Source organism: Lipomyces oligophaga (assembly GCF_038497815.1).
Source record: "Lipomyces oligophaga strain CBS 7107 unplaced genomic scaffold V1516scaffold_1, whole genome shotgun sequence".
Taxonomy (NCBI): domain Eukaryota; kingdom Fungi; phylum Ascomycota; class Lipomycetes; order Lipomycetales; family Lipomycetaceae; genus Lipomyces; species [Lipomyces] oligophaga.
In genome coordinates this window covers 141,755-154,470 of record NW_027117785.1, presented here as the reverse complement: position 1 = coordinate 154,470, position 12,716 = coordinate 141,755, and the positions used below count along the sequence as shown (strand labels likewise).

The following is a 12,716-nucleotide window of genomic DNA, read 5'->3' as shown; positions in this document are numbered from 1 at the left end:
TGATCTTTAGTTGAAGTAAGAGATTGTGGTTACAGAGAAGTAAAGTGCTGAAGAGGGGTTTACTTGAAAGAACCGAGCTACTAGTTCAAGCCGCGCAGTGTCCCCTTTGCTTTGTTTCATTATACTATAGAACCGTAGATCTTACAGAATACCATAAAATAGATCTAATTTGACATGATATGATATAACCTCATATGGTATATTAAAGTAAATGTAATTAACTTGTTCGATATAGGCAAATCGTAATATAATAGTTTTATATAGTCGCTCAATTTCCAAATCGCTCTGCACGCTTAGCCAGTTTCGTCTTTTCCTCATCTGTCAACGTAGGGCGGTTGGAGATAATACTATCTTGATCTTTTCGTTGATATGGTTCATGTCTGCTGCCTTGGCCATGACCAATTCTTGCTCCTCTCCCGCGTCTCTGTCCTCTTGACCCATATCCATATCCTACCCCCCGTCCACGTCCACGACCTCGTCTCTCCTCACGATCTGCCAATGGCCGATCCAGCGCACCAACCACTTTCCTCACAGACAGCGCATCTGTACCAAACTTCTCGGCTCGTTTAATCGTGCTCTCAAGTTCACTGGCGTCACCGCCGAAACGTTTGACACGGTCGGCGGCACGTTGTAACTCTTTCAGTAAATTCTCAGACTTCTCTTGTTCCACTGTAGAAGAAATTTCTGTCTCTGAAGCTGTCGTATTGCTAGTGACGGTCGTAGGATTAGCAGAAGGGTCCACGGATTTTGTTGTTATCGTGTTTGTGAAAGAGGATGCAATTGACGTGTATTTCGGTTCAGCAGATTCTTCAACTGCAGGAATTGATTTAGTAACCGCTTCCGACATTTTGAATTATATCGGGTTCAAAAAATTATCCTGCTGAAAAGATATATAATAATGATCGACTTCAATTAAAAATGATTCAGTATAATATCATTCTACATTATCTATGATTTCCATTGGCATATCCCTAAATCAACCTCTATTGACACATACCCCTTACTGACATACTGATACTCCAAATATAATGAAAATTAAAGCAATGGAGTAAAACAGGTAAATCATATAGTCAAAATCGTATTGCGATAACCAAGAGATAATGGACGTTTTTGATCCTCCACCGGCTTCTCCAACCGTCTGCCATGCTGAGGCCTGTGCAATTCAAGGTATCAGTCCTCCATCGTGTTTGTTTCCGAATTCAGCATAATTTTAACACTAGCAGACTGTCTACGACGAACGAACTACAACGAATCTAGATGTACTGCTGCTATCGACGCGCTTTATGCTTGCTGTAAAGCGATGTATGATGAAAACCCTGATGCAAGAGCAATTGCTTGTGTCAAGCCCGACCTGCTAAAGCTGAAGCTAGCACAGCGAGAAAGAGAAAAAGTCGATGCTGAGATGCGGACCACTAAAATGGCTAGAAAGTAACTTTGTATTTCCATGCGAAATTGTACATAATAAAATAGAAAGAGACGAAACGAAATTAACATTAAACCGAACAAATGACCAAATGTACCCAAATTAACCTATTCCCTGATTCTCGCATTCTAAAGCTGTTACGCGATCGCCGTGGAGTCACCAGCATAATAATAATACGCTCTCTGCGCAATTAACTTCGCGTGTCCGGGAAAATACATATAAACAGCTGTACATAACAGATACAGCAATGTGAATACGATTGTATCTAGTTCCATTAATAAATATACGATTTTCTCCGACATGCAGCCAGGAATGAAACATACTCAAAACTAACTGCTCCACAGGCGTTAACATGTAGAGAGGAATAGTAATGTAATATTTGAATTTTAAGCTTTTCAACATTGAGATAATCGACATTTTGTCTCTAGTAAACTGCAGTATATATGTATATGACCAATGATGTTATTATTGTTGACAACTATAGAGTTAAGTTCGATTAGAGCGAATTCGCCGCCGGATTGAGAGATGATGATATCAGCCACAGCACCTCCACAGCCGCGCCACTTCTCCAAACGCGACGCGTTTACTATGACTCGCGTAAACAAACGACAAAACAAAGCCAGAAGAGTCTACATGATGGAAGAAAGTATAAGGATTACAAGGTCTATAAATCGACTGACCAGCTCGACATCAAAGTCTTACTCGGAAGACCAGCTTTCTCTTTTATCAATTCTAACTCCTCGCTCAGGGGTGTCATCTACCGATAGGTTGACAGTATTTTCGATTCTTCAGAAACCACCGTCCGGTTGTACATATAGCCACCAACAAAGGCTGGTGCGGTTGCTGTATCCGCGGGATAAAATCCAGCATGAAGAACTTGTGTATCTTGTCGGAATACTTGGGTCCGGGAAAGGTAAGATCCATGATTTCCGAGTACAAGCAAGTCTATTGCGATGGCTTGTTGTCGTGTATCCGCTTCTCGAGTCAAGAAGTCATGTAGTAGAATTATACGGTGTCTTGTTTTTTTTACTTGGTTATGAATCTCTGCGACCTTGGATCTCTCATATTTTGTTTCAAACCACCGAAAAAAAGCATGTGAAGCCCTGGAGAATCCAGTACTTGACCAAGCTCCAACGGAATGAGAAAGCGTCGCAGGGCATTACAGGACTGTTACTTTTGTTCAAGGAATATCATCCTGATCTCGTTGTCGACTACTATTATGCAGGCATTTCGGCTTCCTTATTTCGACATCCAGATCCCGAATTCCTAGATGTCGTCGCAAACATCTCGACACAACAATACCTAGCAACAAGATCGCCAGATTCCATTATCCCTTCCAAACGACGGAAATCAAATCGTTTCCCTGAAATACGATTTCGAGATCACTCCACCCACGATCTAGCAGACTTATCTAATTTAGTTGCATCGATATCCAGAATCGCTCTGCCAGCTCAACTTGGCTGTCTGTTTCGAGACGAGACGTTGACCAAACGATTATTTGTCCTACGGAACACACCGCAGGACTGGTCGCGACTAAACACTTGGTTATCGTATACACTAATCGAGACTTTACCTGATGCTGATTTATTCTTACAATTGCTGAACTCGGTTCGCGATTTTGTCCGGTATACGCGAACTGTGCCGATCGCTCTTGAAGAGTTCCTAGTGGACAGGTTAATACCGGAACTTGATCCGATGTCATTCATACCGCTTTCTGAGGCATTTTTCGATGTTATACTTTTCCTTACTTCCAAGATCGATACCTGGACCGAATTTGAAACTCAATTCGTTCGTCCACTAACTCGCGTGTTTGAATATATGTACAAATTTCAGCCACCGAATTACGCCCTGTTCGTATCGCAGTTTCTACGATTTTTGCTTCTCGTTCTTGCTCGAACCATAGATGATATTCAATCTTCAGGTCAATCGTCCAAATCGGTCTTAATGGTTAATAGGTTATTACCTAGATATATCTCCTTGATTGCCAAAACCCAAAAAATCGATGAACCTTCAGCTCTATTGGTACAGTTACAATTATTTACAAAGTTGAAAGGTACCGTTAATTGATTCATTTATACAATATATTCATACATCTATCTCCATCTCGTGCGCCATCAGAAAACACAAAAACAACTAATGCAAGAATGTTCCTCAAGTTTATAAAATCTTCGCCAGCTCAGCCTTCTGGCTAGCTGACAATGAAGTCGGCATCTTAACTTTTATGGTGATTATCAAGTTGCCCTTTTGGCCCGGCTCTTTACTGATAGGCATTCCATGACCCGGATATTTAATCACGAGTCCTGGCTGCACAGGTTTGCTGTACTCGATCTTGATTTTTTTGCCATCGATAGTAGCCACGATCCGAGAAAACCCTAGCAATGCTTCTTTCAGAGGCAATTCCAGATCCATTTTCAAATCATTGCCGTCCCTCGTGAAAATATCATGTTTCTTTTCTTCAATGATGAAAACAACATCTTGACTTCGACCATCAGACTGCAGATCGCCTTCACCAGGGAACGTGATCTTTGTGCCGGCTTTCCAACCAGGCTTGATGTTCACTTGCAAGATCTTCTCTTCTTGGCCCGCCGACCGACGGCGTCGAATCTTCATTTTCTTGGTCGTACCTGTCGCAAGATCTTCAAGCGAAACAGGGAGCTTCACCTGATAGACTGTGTGTTCACGCGGCGATTCGTATCCGTCGTCCGCACCATGCATACCTCCCATACCGTTCATACCGTTCATTCCATTCATTCCTTGCATACCGTGCATGCCTCCCATGCCTCCCATACCTCCCATTCCACCCATTCCGCCAAACGGATTGCCACCTGAACTTGCAAATCTCATTTTCGGACCACCGCCTGCACCACCGGCACCGCCTGCGCCAAATAATCCGGACAATTCAGGATCATTGCCAAACGATTGGAAAAACACATTCATCGGATCATGAGCAGTGAACCCACCAAATGGCGACCCAGCTCCATTGCCGCCCGAACTGAAATGAAATGTCCGAGTCCCTCCTCCAGGCCCTCCAAATGACTGGAATCCACCTGGAAATCCACCTGCACCTGCACCACCTCCAGCGCTGCTTGCAAAATCATTCGGATCGGGAGGCGGCGGGCCACCATGCCGTGTATACTCGAGTCCAAATTGGTCATATACTGCACGCTTATCTCCATCCGAGAGAATCTCATAGGCTTCAGAGACTTCTTTGAACTTCTCCGCGGCCTTAGGATCGTTGCCGGCTTTGTCGGGGTGATATTTCAGAGCAGCTTTGCGATATCCTTTTTTGATTTCCGCGTCGGACGCTGTCGCCGACACGCCTAGCAGATCGTAGAGTTTGGTTTCTTTAACCATGATTTAATTTTGCTATTTCAGCTTTTTCTTCTTCCTATTGTCAATTTTATTGTTGTTAAAAGCTTAACGCAGCTAATCAGGCAAAATGGAACTCCATGGATCGAAACACTTATAAACTCTCTCCCCTCGGGAGCCCACACCAGAAATCTCCCAACCACGCATAACACGCCACACGTGATACTATCGCTAGTCACGGGATGAGCTCCATGTTCGAGCACCTTCGCTGGTGTTCGCTGTCCTTCCCTTTAGGTCCAATTCAGCAATTATGTAAGCATAACTACTAAGATATTATTGCTTCAAATTAAATAGTATACAAAATAACAATACTCCAAATGTCTTAGAATCTAGAAATATCTCAGCAAAAAAACACAATAAAAATCAGTTCGTAATTCAAATCGACTCCAGAGCATCCCTAAATCCAGTACGCATTATATTTTTTTTTGCAATTGTCGCAATTCTACGACCTTTTTTCCTATTAGTGGCAGAAAAAAGTCGTGTCGAACAATTTCAGGCATGCTGTTGTCCATCCAGCCCTATCGTAATTTCAGTATTTTCTAAACCTGTCGAAGGCTTGGCTGTATTAGATGCAAGAGGAATTCCTGATCCAGTACTACTGTTCCGACTATCGGTGGTTCCCTGGTCAGGAATATATTCAATGGCAAGAAATCCCCCTTGCTCTGCCATCCAAGCCATCCATTCGTCCATCCAACATCTAACAAGCCACCAAGCACCAAATGCTCGACCTCCATGTAATGACATTTCCCTCAGAGCTGCAGTCACAACCGAGCTAAGGTATAACAAAAATGTGCGTGCAGACACATGCGGGAATCGAAACGGTAAATTCATAAGATACTCAGCCCATTGCTCGATGATTGCTTCTTGTGCATTCGATCCTTCTTCCTCATCTTGTTCGTCCCCGCGCTCAGATCCGAATACGTCTATTGATCCTGGCAGAGGTGAAGTTCCCATATCTTGACCAAGCCGCGTATTGTTGGTCGCACTGACATTTCGTCCATCATTTGACAATGGTAGTAATGAAGCCAAATCCTCAGTGACAATCTTAAGAACTGTCTTACCTCCACATGGTACTTCACGTTGAACAAGTGATTTGGCGTCCACAAAACTCACCCAATCATCCAGCATCAATTGTCTTTCAAACGGATTCGCAAGAACTTTTGCAGCCGTGTTCGCAATATCATTGACTCGAAGTAAACGTGCCACTAACTTGGAGAATGTCTGCGCAAGTCGTAGTTTGAGATCTATAAAAGTGGCTGGTAAACTTTTAAACGAAGTTCGAAAGGTCTGTGGAAGTGTCACAGCAAGTGACCGGAGCGCGGCAACAACATTCGGAGGAACTACCTGTAATGCGATTGGTGCAAGCATATGGATCATTTCCTAATTCGTTAATAAGCTGCATTCCCGCAATCAAAGGAAGTAGATATACCTTGTACATAATCCAATCACATCGTTGTATCCATTCTAAAATCAAAGGCTCTCCAAGAAGTTTTCGTACGGGCGAAGTGAGTGTGCCATGAAAAGATGAGATTGTGTTTATAAATTGCTTGAGATGCATAAATCGGATAGATTCTAATACGGAAGAAATATGTGAATGGTTCAGAGCAGCTAAAGTATCGACCGAGTCTCGATCAGAACCCTCGGGAATGAAAGGCTCGATACTCGGTAGCGGAACTGCATCAAATGATACAGAAGGTGGAGTCAATACACTTTTGGAAAACAGCAGAGGAATTTGAAATGAATCCGAGGGTCCATCTTGCCAATCTGGCGGTAATCGATCATTTAAATCTTCGATTGCTATTGATTCAACTTTTGGAATTGAGCCTAATTCTTCTTGCTCCTCCTGCGGAAGTTCTGCATCTATACCAGACTCCGGCGCAGCCGAGTCCAGCTCCCCATTCGTTAGTCCGTCAAACGAGTCGTCGTTATCTAAAGGCACCTCAAACTCATGACCGCTATCATCTGGTCCTTGTAAAAGGTCCTCTTTCAAGTTTGCGATTGAAAATGGAGAATCGCCAACGATGGTGACTCCACAATAGTGGTATTTCGACTTGCCACGGACACCTAGTCGACGAGTCTTAATGCCTGGGAACAGGAGTTTCACCAATTTGCCAAACGCCGCAGGATTCAGAGGCTTGATCTTATGATGCGCGCAGATCTCCGCATATCGCGCATAGATTCTGTTGCGAGGAATGGCATTATGTGGCGAGACCACACATGTCTTAATCAACCAAACGGTCCCAAACACCTGTCTGCTTCGTTCCGAGGTCGCAGATCCAGGCTTGGAATCATCTATCCTAACCTTTTGAGCAAGATCCTCAAGTGATTGGCCACTGCTGGAATCTGCTAAACGGCGCAGTTCTTGATCGGCCTCTTCGATGAAATCAAGAGTCTTGCGGTGCAGACCTATCGGAGCTGGCGTTGTGGATGAATCTGTGGCAGGCATTGGCCCTTGTCAATATGGATATCAACGTCCCGATGATTTGTATCTGAGTCTTTTGCACAACCGTGATGGACGAAAGACTTCAAGTTCTTGCAAATTAAGATAGACGCCTTCACGCGTAAGGATAGATCACAGCAACACGCGCGTAAGTTGATTGAACCCCATATACTAAAGAGCACAGTCGCTGTCAAATCCAGCGAGCATGTGCTATTCAGTCTAACTTATGCGATAAAATATGTTTTAATAATACAATACAACAAGTCAATACTATCCTAAACACTAAAATTCTCCTCGACGCGACCAAAAGCTTTCGTTTTCTCTTTAACTCACAGCAGGCGCCGTGTTTACGTGACCGAGCGTTTAACGCCCGCGCCCTCTGGTTACTAGGGAAACTGAGCATAACCGTCACAACCGCACGGTTGTATACTCGACCCTGGCCACGGCTCAGTTGCCAGGGCATCGTCGGTCCAGTCGTCACTCCTCTAATCTCACTCTTTTTTCTCTCTCGCAGACTAAGAATCCCCGACAATATAATATCATTCGGAACCAAAGTTTATCGATATACCAAACAATGTCGTACCAAGATAAGATCTTTGCCGCTGTCAACAATCTCGATAAGGTAATTAATTGTGCTCCTTGCGCTGTTTGCAGAGATCTCGTTGATCTGGTCATGTTCTAACCCCTTTCTGTAGGAACTTGAGAAGTATCCTGTTGTGCAGAAGCTTTCAAGCCAGACTGGTATGGTTCTGATTAATTTGTTTTGTTTCGCTTTTTGATCAGTAGATTCTGCTGGTTAAGTCCTACTGCTATGGTTGTCCGTAGAGAACTGGCGTACATGCTGTTGTTTGTGGCCACGGGTTACGATCGGGACTAGTCTTTGACGACATCGAATGCAGTTTTCTTTTGCCGCGCTGTGATTCTTATATCAACAGCTAACATTTTATCACTACAGGTGTTCCTAAGGCTTATGGAGTTCTCGGCGGTGTCGGAATTTATCTTTTCCTTATTTTCCTCAACTTTGGAGGGTATGTACTTGCGCGGTGTTTTCTCGATCTCGATCGTGCCGGCTAATTTTCAATCTGATCAGAATCGGAGAGCTTCTTGCGAACCTTGTCGGCTTTGTTCTTCCTGGATACTACTCCCTTCTTGCGCTTGAGTCTCCGGATCCTACCGATGACACTCAATACTTGACTGTAAGTTGATCGATCTGTGGTGGCGTATATATTTACTAAGTTGGCTAGTATTGGGTTGTCTTTGCCTTCTTTTCGGTTCTCGAGTTCTGGAGCCGTGCGATTCTTTACTGGTATGTTGTGCAATATGCTAGTGTTAATGAACATCGTATTGATTTATGCAGGATTCCGTTTTACTGGTTCTTCAAAGTCATTTTTGTCCTCTATCTCGGCCTGCCCCAGTTCCAGGGTGCAAAGGTTATCTACGGCAGTGTAGTGAAGCCTCTTTCGGCTAAAATCATCAAGAAGTCAGTTGGAGCAGGACTCAAGGCTCAGGCTGAGGCCGCAGTCTCATCTGCGACTTCTACCGGAGTTGAGATCTAAGTGTGCAGGTGATGCAACTGTTGTACTTTGGTGACGTCGTGTTAATGCACGGTCTGGTGCCTTTCTACTGTGTATGATTTATTGATTGCATCTGCTCTGGATATTAACATTTTTATACTACACAATTCATTTTTTATTCTTCAATTTTATCTTTTATTTTTTCTATTTATTTACTTTCAGAGCAATGAGATGATTTGAAATGATATTCTGTTTCCATTCTACTCGTAGTTATGCTAAATAATGAATTTTTATTATATCCTAACAATTTAATGTACAAGACTGATTACATTTCATGGGTGATGACGTAATTTGAGTACACAGAAGCGCAGAGAGCAGCTAATTCAGGTGTGTTATTCGTAGCCTAACAGAAAGAGCGTTAGAGTAGCGTTCTAAACGTTCCAATAGTGGGTATGCCCGGGAGGGGGAACCATTGAATAGAAATATACATACATAAAAGTAAGGGTTTTCTGAGTTTGACCCATATTTGGAGATTTCTCGTGCCTGTCGGTCGATTCCAGCAAGGATATTCGCCAGTCGAACCGGCTTTGAGTCTGAAGATGCCTCTGAAGTAAAAGTTGGATCGCGATCGTTTACCGAAGTGGTCGATTCCTGATCGTACATGTTGAAGTAGTAACCGATCTGGATATTAGAAAGAAGTAATTGAATTCCGCTAGTTAGTGAAGCCGAAAGGGCAGCTCGAGCGGCAGGGGACTCAATAATATCTCTTGATTCATCGAGAAACAAAGATAATTCTGATCGAACACTCGACTCGGAGACCACCGGTTGAGCAGGGGGGGGATTATTTGCCAGTACAACGTCATAAAGATCATCTGTAGTTGGTAGCAGTATAGCGAGAAAGCTGATATATTTGTCGAAAATTAGAATTGAATTAATATTTAGTAATAGTAAGCTTACCTATCGAGACTCTGATCAATAGATGTACGTAATGAGTATATGAGCTGCTCTAATTCGAGATATGAAATTTCCGTTTTTGGCGCGACCTCGGCAAATATCGATTCAGTGCTTTGTTTTATGACACGCAATAATTCCGCTTTTCCGGGATTCAGAAGCCACCAAGTTGATGAAAGAAAACGACGATTAACTTCTGTTTCGAGCTCCTGGTCAATCCCTAAATCAGCAGGAGACTCAGCATCTTGGCAGGCGGCTAGAACTGAAATCATGTATGCTTTCCGACCTAGAATGTTGATTTGGATCCGTGTCAGTAAAATGGTCAGCGCTGTCGCATAAAGTAGAGTAAAGGTCCGAGTGATTGCAAACACCTTGAGATCATTCCAAAGTGCCTTTTTGGATCGCGATTTCGTCGCAGCTGGCTGTGATGTTGCCAGGCGGGGCTCCGACGACGTAGAACTCAACGAGACAGTATCTGTAACTAGGATCTCTCCAGACCCTCGATCGCCCGATCGCTTGGATTGTAGTTCCTGCGTGATCTGTTCGACAGGCAAATCTGCCATGATGGAGTCGGCTAACGAGCTCAGTAACGCTGTCGTGGTGATAGTAGCATCTCTTTGGTTCTGCTCAAACCGTCGACGTAAACTGATTTCAAAAATTAGTACGATCAAATATTTCAGATCCTCATCTTCATCTGTAATACTTTTCTTTGTTTGCCAGACTAGCAGAAAACTGCGAATGCCAGTCGAGGATCCGCGATCGCGCGTAGGAATAGGCATAGTAGCCGACTGCAGCAATGCCGAACGCGAGCGCAAGCTTTCGTCGATGGCGATGAACAAATTGAGTGAATCCCATATTATTTGTCTTTCATTCTCTTTGTTGTTTTCTATATTGATCACTGTAATCGAATTGGTTCTACAAGCACTGGACCATGGAGAATTGGTGGGGTTTTTCCTCCCAGTGAACTGGCACATGATTTCCAGATATCGATATCGAAATCTGATATCTGACCACACAGCAAATATGCATACAACTATCTGAATATCAGTGTTAATCACGAAGAGGATGTCGTAATGTTGCTTGTGAATATTGACGTCGTTCTGGATCGCACGTTGATTCGTGACGTGCTAAAAGGTATGGCCGATTAGGAATTCTTATCTTGCGATCCCTTCTGGACTTTGATCTCGCTTCTAACACCACCAGCCATTCTGTCTATCATTTTTTTTCACCGGTTTCTGAGCAACATCCGGCCAGTAACGCCACCGCAGGAAGTCCTCGACGTCACATATCCTGCTGTGCAAGATGCCGAGCTTGAATCTACCATCGCGGACGTGCTGGGCCGAGTCCTGTCTAAACTCGATTCCGCGTTTGGATCGGTTGGCCAGGTAGAGCCCGTGTCTAAGTCACCAGATCATGGATTTCGACAGCCCATCGCATTCGTTTCCTCGTCTACAATTGCAGCTCCCTCAACCACTTCTAATTCAAATACTCAAATAGCGACGGCAACTTCACTGCCAATGTCGTCGGCTGGTCCTAGGATAGTCAATATATCCGCCTCAGGACTCGCAGGACTGTCGCTATCGACCTCGCGAACGTCGCGCATCAACGTCGAATTCTACGAGCGTAAAACCAGAAAGGCTTGGTTTGGCAAATCAGAAGAGGAGGTATGTTGGGAACAGTGGGCCATTACAATAGTTGCTGCTATTCCCCGCGACGACGCTGAAAAACAAAGGCTCCATCGAGCTGCAGAGTTACAACTGCAAAATATTATGAATAAGGTCATAAAGATCGCTGGTGACTACAAAGATGAGGTCCCTGCGCTTCCTGCTCGAGCGGGTAATCCATTCCCGTATCAAATTACCTTACCAGAAGAACAAGACGAATCATGGGGTGCAGTTATAAAAAGAATATTGGTAGAATAGTCTTATTTAATCATGCAATATTAAAGAAAAATTAAAAAAAATACCCAAACTCCTCTAAATGCACATAAATCTGAATTATCGACGTCCACGGCGCTTAGCTTTAACTGCTTTAGCGTGTCTCTTCCCCCCCGACATCTTGACAGCTTGAATTTCATCATATTTCCGCTTGAAATACTCTTTCGACCTCGAGTCAGCAAGAATCTCATCCGCAAGAGTCTGCTTCCTCTGTTTCTTTGTAAGTCGACTGGAAAAGTATTCAGTAGGATCGGAAATCACAGTCCCTTGCTGCAGATATTTCACTTTCTCCAGTGCCTCATCAGTTCGTTTATAATGCCTTTTCGGATCGAGAACAGCTCGCATTTTCAGAAGATCAAGATCACGTCGCAAACTTGGCGTCATTTCCGGTGCAGGCATATCAAACCAATCTGGTCCTGCGGTCGCTTCCTTGGCCTACAAAATATGTTAATTTCAGCTTATACTAACAATAGCAGGCTGTCCATCATAAGCTTCAGGGTAACTATGACAAACACATTCACAGAAATATCAAAAGAGCGGTATACTCTATCGACTCATTAAAAAGGTATAATTTCATCATCAAGCGGTAGGACAGTCTAGTACAGGCTGAAGAACATACCTCTTTCGCATCTCGCTTGATCTTTGAATAATTCACAACTTTTCTGACTTCTGTATTTCCTCCAAGTAGCGAAGATTCTAATTTCGCTGTATTTAGCGTGATCACTCCACCGACGGACTGAAGAAATGAATTGTTCTGTTTTCGGTCAATCAGAGTAGGAAGACGGTTCAATACCGCAACAGCACGTTGTCGTTCAGTTTGCTCCAATTGAATTTCACTCGAAGTTAACTCGATTACTGTATCATCTTTTGAGCCTTGTATTGAATTTTGGATTAACTCAGTTTCTGCCATTTCGACTGTACTTCAGTAAGCTTAGAGACAAAAAAAAAAAACTCCGTCCACTACATTTTAAGCTAAAACATAACTGTCTCAGTATGGTACGTATATTCCATAAACGTGCAAGCACTCAAAATTCTATCCTCCCAACTAGTCCCGTATACAATCGCGAAGTCCTAAACGGAAG

General features: G+C 43.5%; 10 protein-coding genes across 10 annotated transcripts; 4 read left to right on the top strand and 6 right to left on the bottom strand.

The window, feature by feature from the left end:
• Window positions 1-40: 40 nt before the first annotated feature.
• V1516DRAFT_667256 (uncharacterized protein) lies at window positions 41-1,014 on the bottom strand. The gene has a single exon (XM_066920809.1). The coding sequence runs from the start codon at window positions 845-847 to the stop codon at window positions 269-271; it is 579 nt and encodes a 192-aa protein (XP_066779481.1). The 5' UTR covers window positions 848-1,014; the 3' UTR covers window positions 41-268.
• A 49-nt stretch (window positions 1,015-1,063) lies between these two features.
• V1516DRAFT_667254 (uncharacterized protein) lies at window positions 1,064-1,499 on the top strand. Its single transcript, XM_066920808.1, has 2 exons — window positions 1,064-1,167; window positions 1,224-1,499. The coding sequence occupies exons 1-2, from the start codon at window positions 1,101-1,103 to the stop codon at window positions 1,430-1,432; spliced, it is 276 nt and encodes a 91-aa protein (XP_066779480.1). The 5' UTR covers window positions 1,064-1,100; the 3' UTR covers window positions 1,433-1,499.
• On the bottom strand, window positions 1,418-1,902 carry V1516DRAFT_667253 (uncharacterized protein). The gene is made up of 2 exons (XM_066920807.1): window positions 1,747-1,902; window positions 1,418-1,688 (listed from the first exon to the last, which is right to left on the bottom strand). The coding sequence occupies exons 1-2, from the start codon at window positions 1,838-1,840 to the stop codon at window positions 1,561-1,563; spliced, it is 222 nt and encodes a 73-aa protein (XP_066779479.1). The 5' UTR covers window positions 1,841-1,902; the 3' UTR covers window positions 1,418-1,560.
• A 157-nt stretch (window positions 1,903-2,059) lies between these two features.
• Window positions 2,060-3,490, top strand: V1516DRAFT_661378 (Mis6-domain-containing protein; the record flags this gene model as incomplete). Its single annotated transcript, XM_066920364.1, has 1 exon — window positions 2,060-3,490. The coding sequence occupies one exon, from the start codon at window positions 2,060-2,062 to the stop codon at window positions 3,488-3,490; it is 1,431 nt and encodes a 476-aa protein (XP_066779478.1).
• On the bottom strand, window positions 3,425-4,919 carry V1516DRAFT_667250 (uncharacterized protein). Its single transcript, XM_066920806.1, has one exon. The coding sequence runs from the start codon at window positions 4,775-4,777 to the stop codon at window positions 3,581-3,583; it is 1,197 nt and encodes a 398-aa protein (XP_066779477.1). The 5' UTR covers window positions 4,778-4,919; the 3' UTR covers window positions 3,425-3,580.
• V1516DRAFT_667249 (RFX DNA-binding domain-containing protein) lies at window positions 4,920-7,576 on the bottom strand. The gene is made up of 2 exons (XM_066920805.1): window positions 6,222-7,576; window positions 4,920-6,172 (listed from the first exon to the last, which is right to left on the bottom strand). The coding sequence occupies exons 1-2, from the start codon at window positions 7,236-7,238 to the stop codon at window positions 5,285-5,287; spliced, it is 1,905 nt and encodes a 634-aa protein (XP_066779476.1). The 5' UTR covers window positions 7,239-7,576; the 3' UTR covers window positions 4,920-5,284.
• A 148-nt stretch (window positions 7,577-7,724) lies between these two features.
• Window positions 7,725-9,074, top strand: V1516DRAFT_667244 (TB2/DP1, HVA22 family-domain-containing protein). The gene is made up of 6 exons (XM_066920804.1): window positions 7,725-7,854; window positions 7,928-7,973; window positions 8,188-8,260; window positions 8,323-8,428; window positions 8,477-8,538; window positions 8,590-9,074. The coding sequence occupies exons 1-6, from the start codon at window positions 7,807-7,809 to the stop codon at window positions 8,786-8,788; spliced, it is 534 nt and encodes a 177-aa protein (XP_066779475.1). The 5' UTR covers window positions 7,725-7,806; the 3' UTR covers window positions 8,789-9,074.
• On the bottom strand, window positions 9,021-10,701 carry V1516DRAFT_667241 (Peroxin-3). Its single transcript, XM_066920803.1, has 4 exons — window positions 10,401-10,701; window positions 9,704-10,342; window positions 9,239-9,647; window positions 9,021-9,149 (listed from the first exon to the last, which is right to left on the bottom strand). Exons 1-4 carry the CDS (start codon window positions 10,550-10,552, stop codon window positions 9,072-9,074), a joined length of 1,278 nt encoding a protein of 425 aa, XP_066779474.1. The 5' UTR covers window positions 10,553-10,701; the 3' UTR covers window positions 9,021-9,071.
• On the top strand, window positions 10,646-11,647 carry V1516DRAFT_644287 (autophagy-related protein). The gene is made up of 2 exons (XM_066920147.1): window positions 10,646-10,831; window positions 10,901-11,647. The coding sequence occupies exons 1-2, from the start codon at window positions 10,771-10,773 to the stop codon at window positions 11,617-11,619; spliced, it is 780 nt and encodes a 259-aa protein (XP_066779473.1). The 5' UTR covers window positions 10,646-10,770; the 3' UTR covers window positions 11,620-11,647.
• Window positions 11,608-12,555, bottom strand: V1516DRAFT_667237 (Fcf2 pre-rRNA processing-domain-containing protein). The gene is made up of 2 exons (XM_066920802.1): window positions 12,254-12,555; window positions 11,608-12,069 (listed from the first exon to the last, which is right to left on the bottom strand). Exons 1-2 carry the CDS (start codon window positions 12,542-12,544, stop codon window positions 11,695-11,697), a joined length of 666 nt encoding a protein of 221 aa, XP_066779472.1. The 5' UTR covers window positions 12,545-12,555; the 3' UTR covers window positions 11,608-11,694.
• Between the last annotated feature and the right edge of the window lie 161 nt (window positions 12,556-12,716).

Excerpts from the sequence above, each read along its gene's own strand:
- V1516DRAFT_667249 (XM_066920805.1), bottom strand. The coding sequence starts at position 7,238 with ATGCCTGCCACAGATTCATCCACAACGCCAGCTCCGATAGGTCTGCAC. Across the intron at positions 6,173-6,221 it reads GTGATTGGATTATGTACAAG|GAAATGATCCATATGCTTGC; the intron begins GTATATCTACTT and ends TTAACGAATTAG.
- V1516DRAFT_667244 (XM_066920804.1), top strand. The coding sequence starts at position 7,807 with ATGTCGTACCAAGATAAGATCTTTGCCGCTGTCAACAATCTCGATAAG. Across the intron at positions 7,855-7,927 it reads CTGTCAACAATCTCGATAAG|GAACTTGAGAAGTATCCTGT; the intron begins GTAATTAATTGT and ends CCCTTTCTGTAG. Across the intron at positions 7,974-8,187 it reads GAAGCTTTCAAGCCAGACTG|GTGTTCCTAAGGCTTATGGA; the intron begins GTATGGTTCTGA and ends TTATCACTACAG.
- V1516DRAFT_667250 (XM_066920806.1), bottom strand. The coding sequence starts at position 4,777 with ATGGTTAAAGAAACCAAACTCTACGATCTGCTAGGCGTGTCGGCGACA.
- V1516DRAFT_667241 (XM_066920803.1), bottom strand. The coding sequence starts at position 10,552 with ATGGGATTCACTCAATTTGTTCATCGCCATCGACGAAAGCTTGCGCTC. Across the intron at positions 10,343-10,400 it reads AGTCTGGCAAACAAAGAAAA|TTTACGTCGACGGTTTGAGC; the intron begins GTATTACAGATG and ends TTTTGAAATCAG. Across the intron at positions 9,648-9,703 it reads ATTGATCAGAGTCTCGATAG|CTTTCTCGCTATACTGCTAC; the intron begins GTAAGCTTACTA and ends CAAATATATCAG.
- V1516DRAFT_667256 (XM_066920809.1), bottom strand. The coding sequence starts at position 847 with ATGTCGGAAGCGGTTACTAAATCAATTCCTGCAGTTGAAGAATCTGCT.
- V1516DRAFT_667254 (XM_066920808.1), top strand. The coding sequence starts at position 1,101 with ATGGACGTTTTTGATCCTCCACCGGCTTCTCCAACCGTCTGCCATGCT. Across the intron at positions 1,168-1,223 it reads TGAGGCCTGTGCAATTCAAG|ACTGTCTACGACGAACGAAC; the intron begins GTATCAGTCCTC and ends TAACACTAGCAG.
- V1516DRAFT_667237 (XM_066920802.1), bottom strand. The coding sequence starts at position 12,544 with ATGGCAGAAACTGAGTTAATCCAAAATTCAATACAAGGCTCAAAAGAT. Across the intron at positions 12,070-12,253 it reads TCAAGCGAGATGCGAAAGAG|GCCAAGGAAGCGACCGCAGG; the intron begins GTATGTTCTTCA and ends CATATTTTGTAG.
- V1516DRAFT_667253 (XM_066920807.1), bottom strand. The coding sequence starts at position 1,840 with ATGTCGATTATCTCAATGTTGAAAAGCTTAAAATTCAAATATTACATT. Across the intron at positions 1,689-1,746 it reads TGTGGAGCAGTTAGTTTTGA|ATACAATCGTATTCACATTG; the intron begins GTATGTTTCATT and ends TAATGGAACTAG.
- V1516DRAFT_644287 (XM_066920147.1), top strand. The coding sequence starts at position 10,771 with ATGTTGCTTGTGAATATTGACGTCGTTCTGGATCGCACGTTGATTCGT. Across the intron at positions 10,832-10,900 it reads GATTCGTGACGTGCTAAAAG|CCATTCTGTCTATCATTTTT; the intron begins GTATGGCCGATT and ends TAACACCACCAG.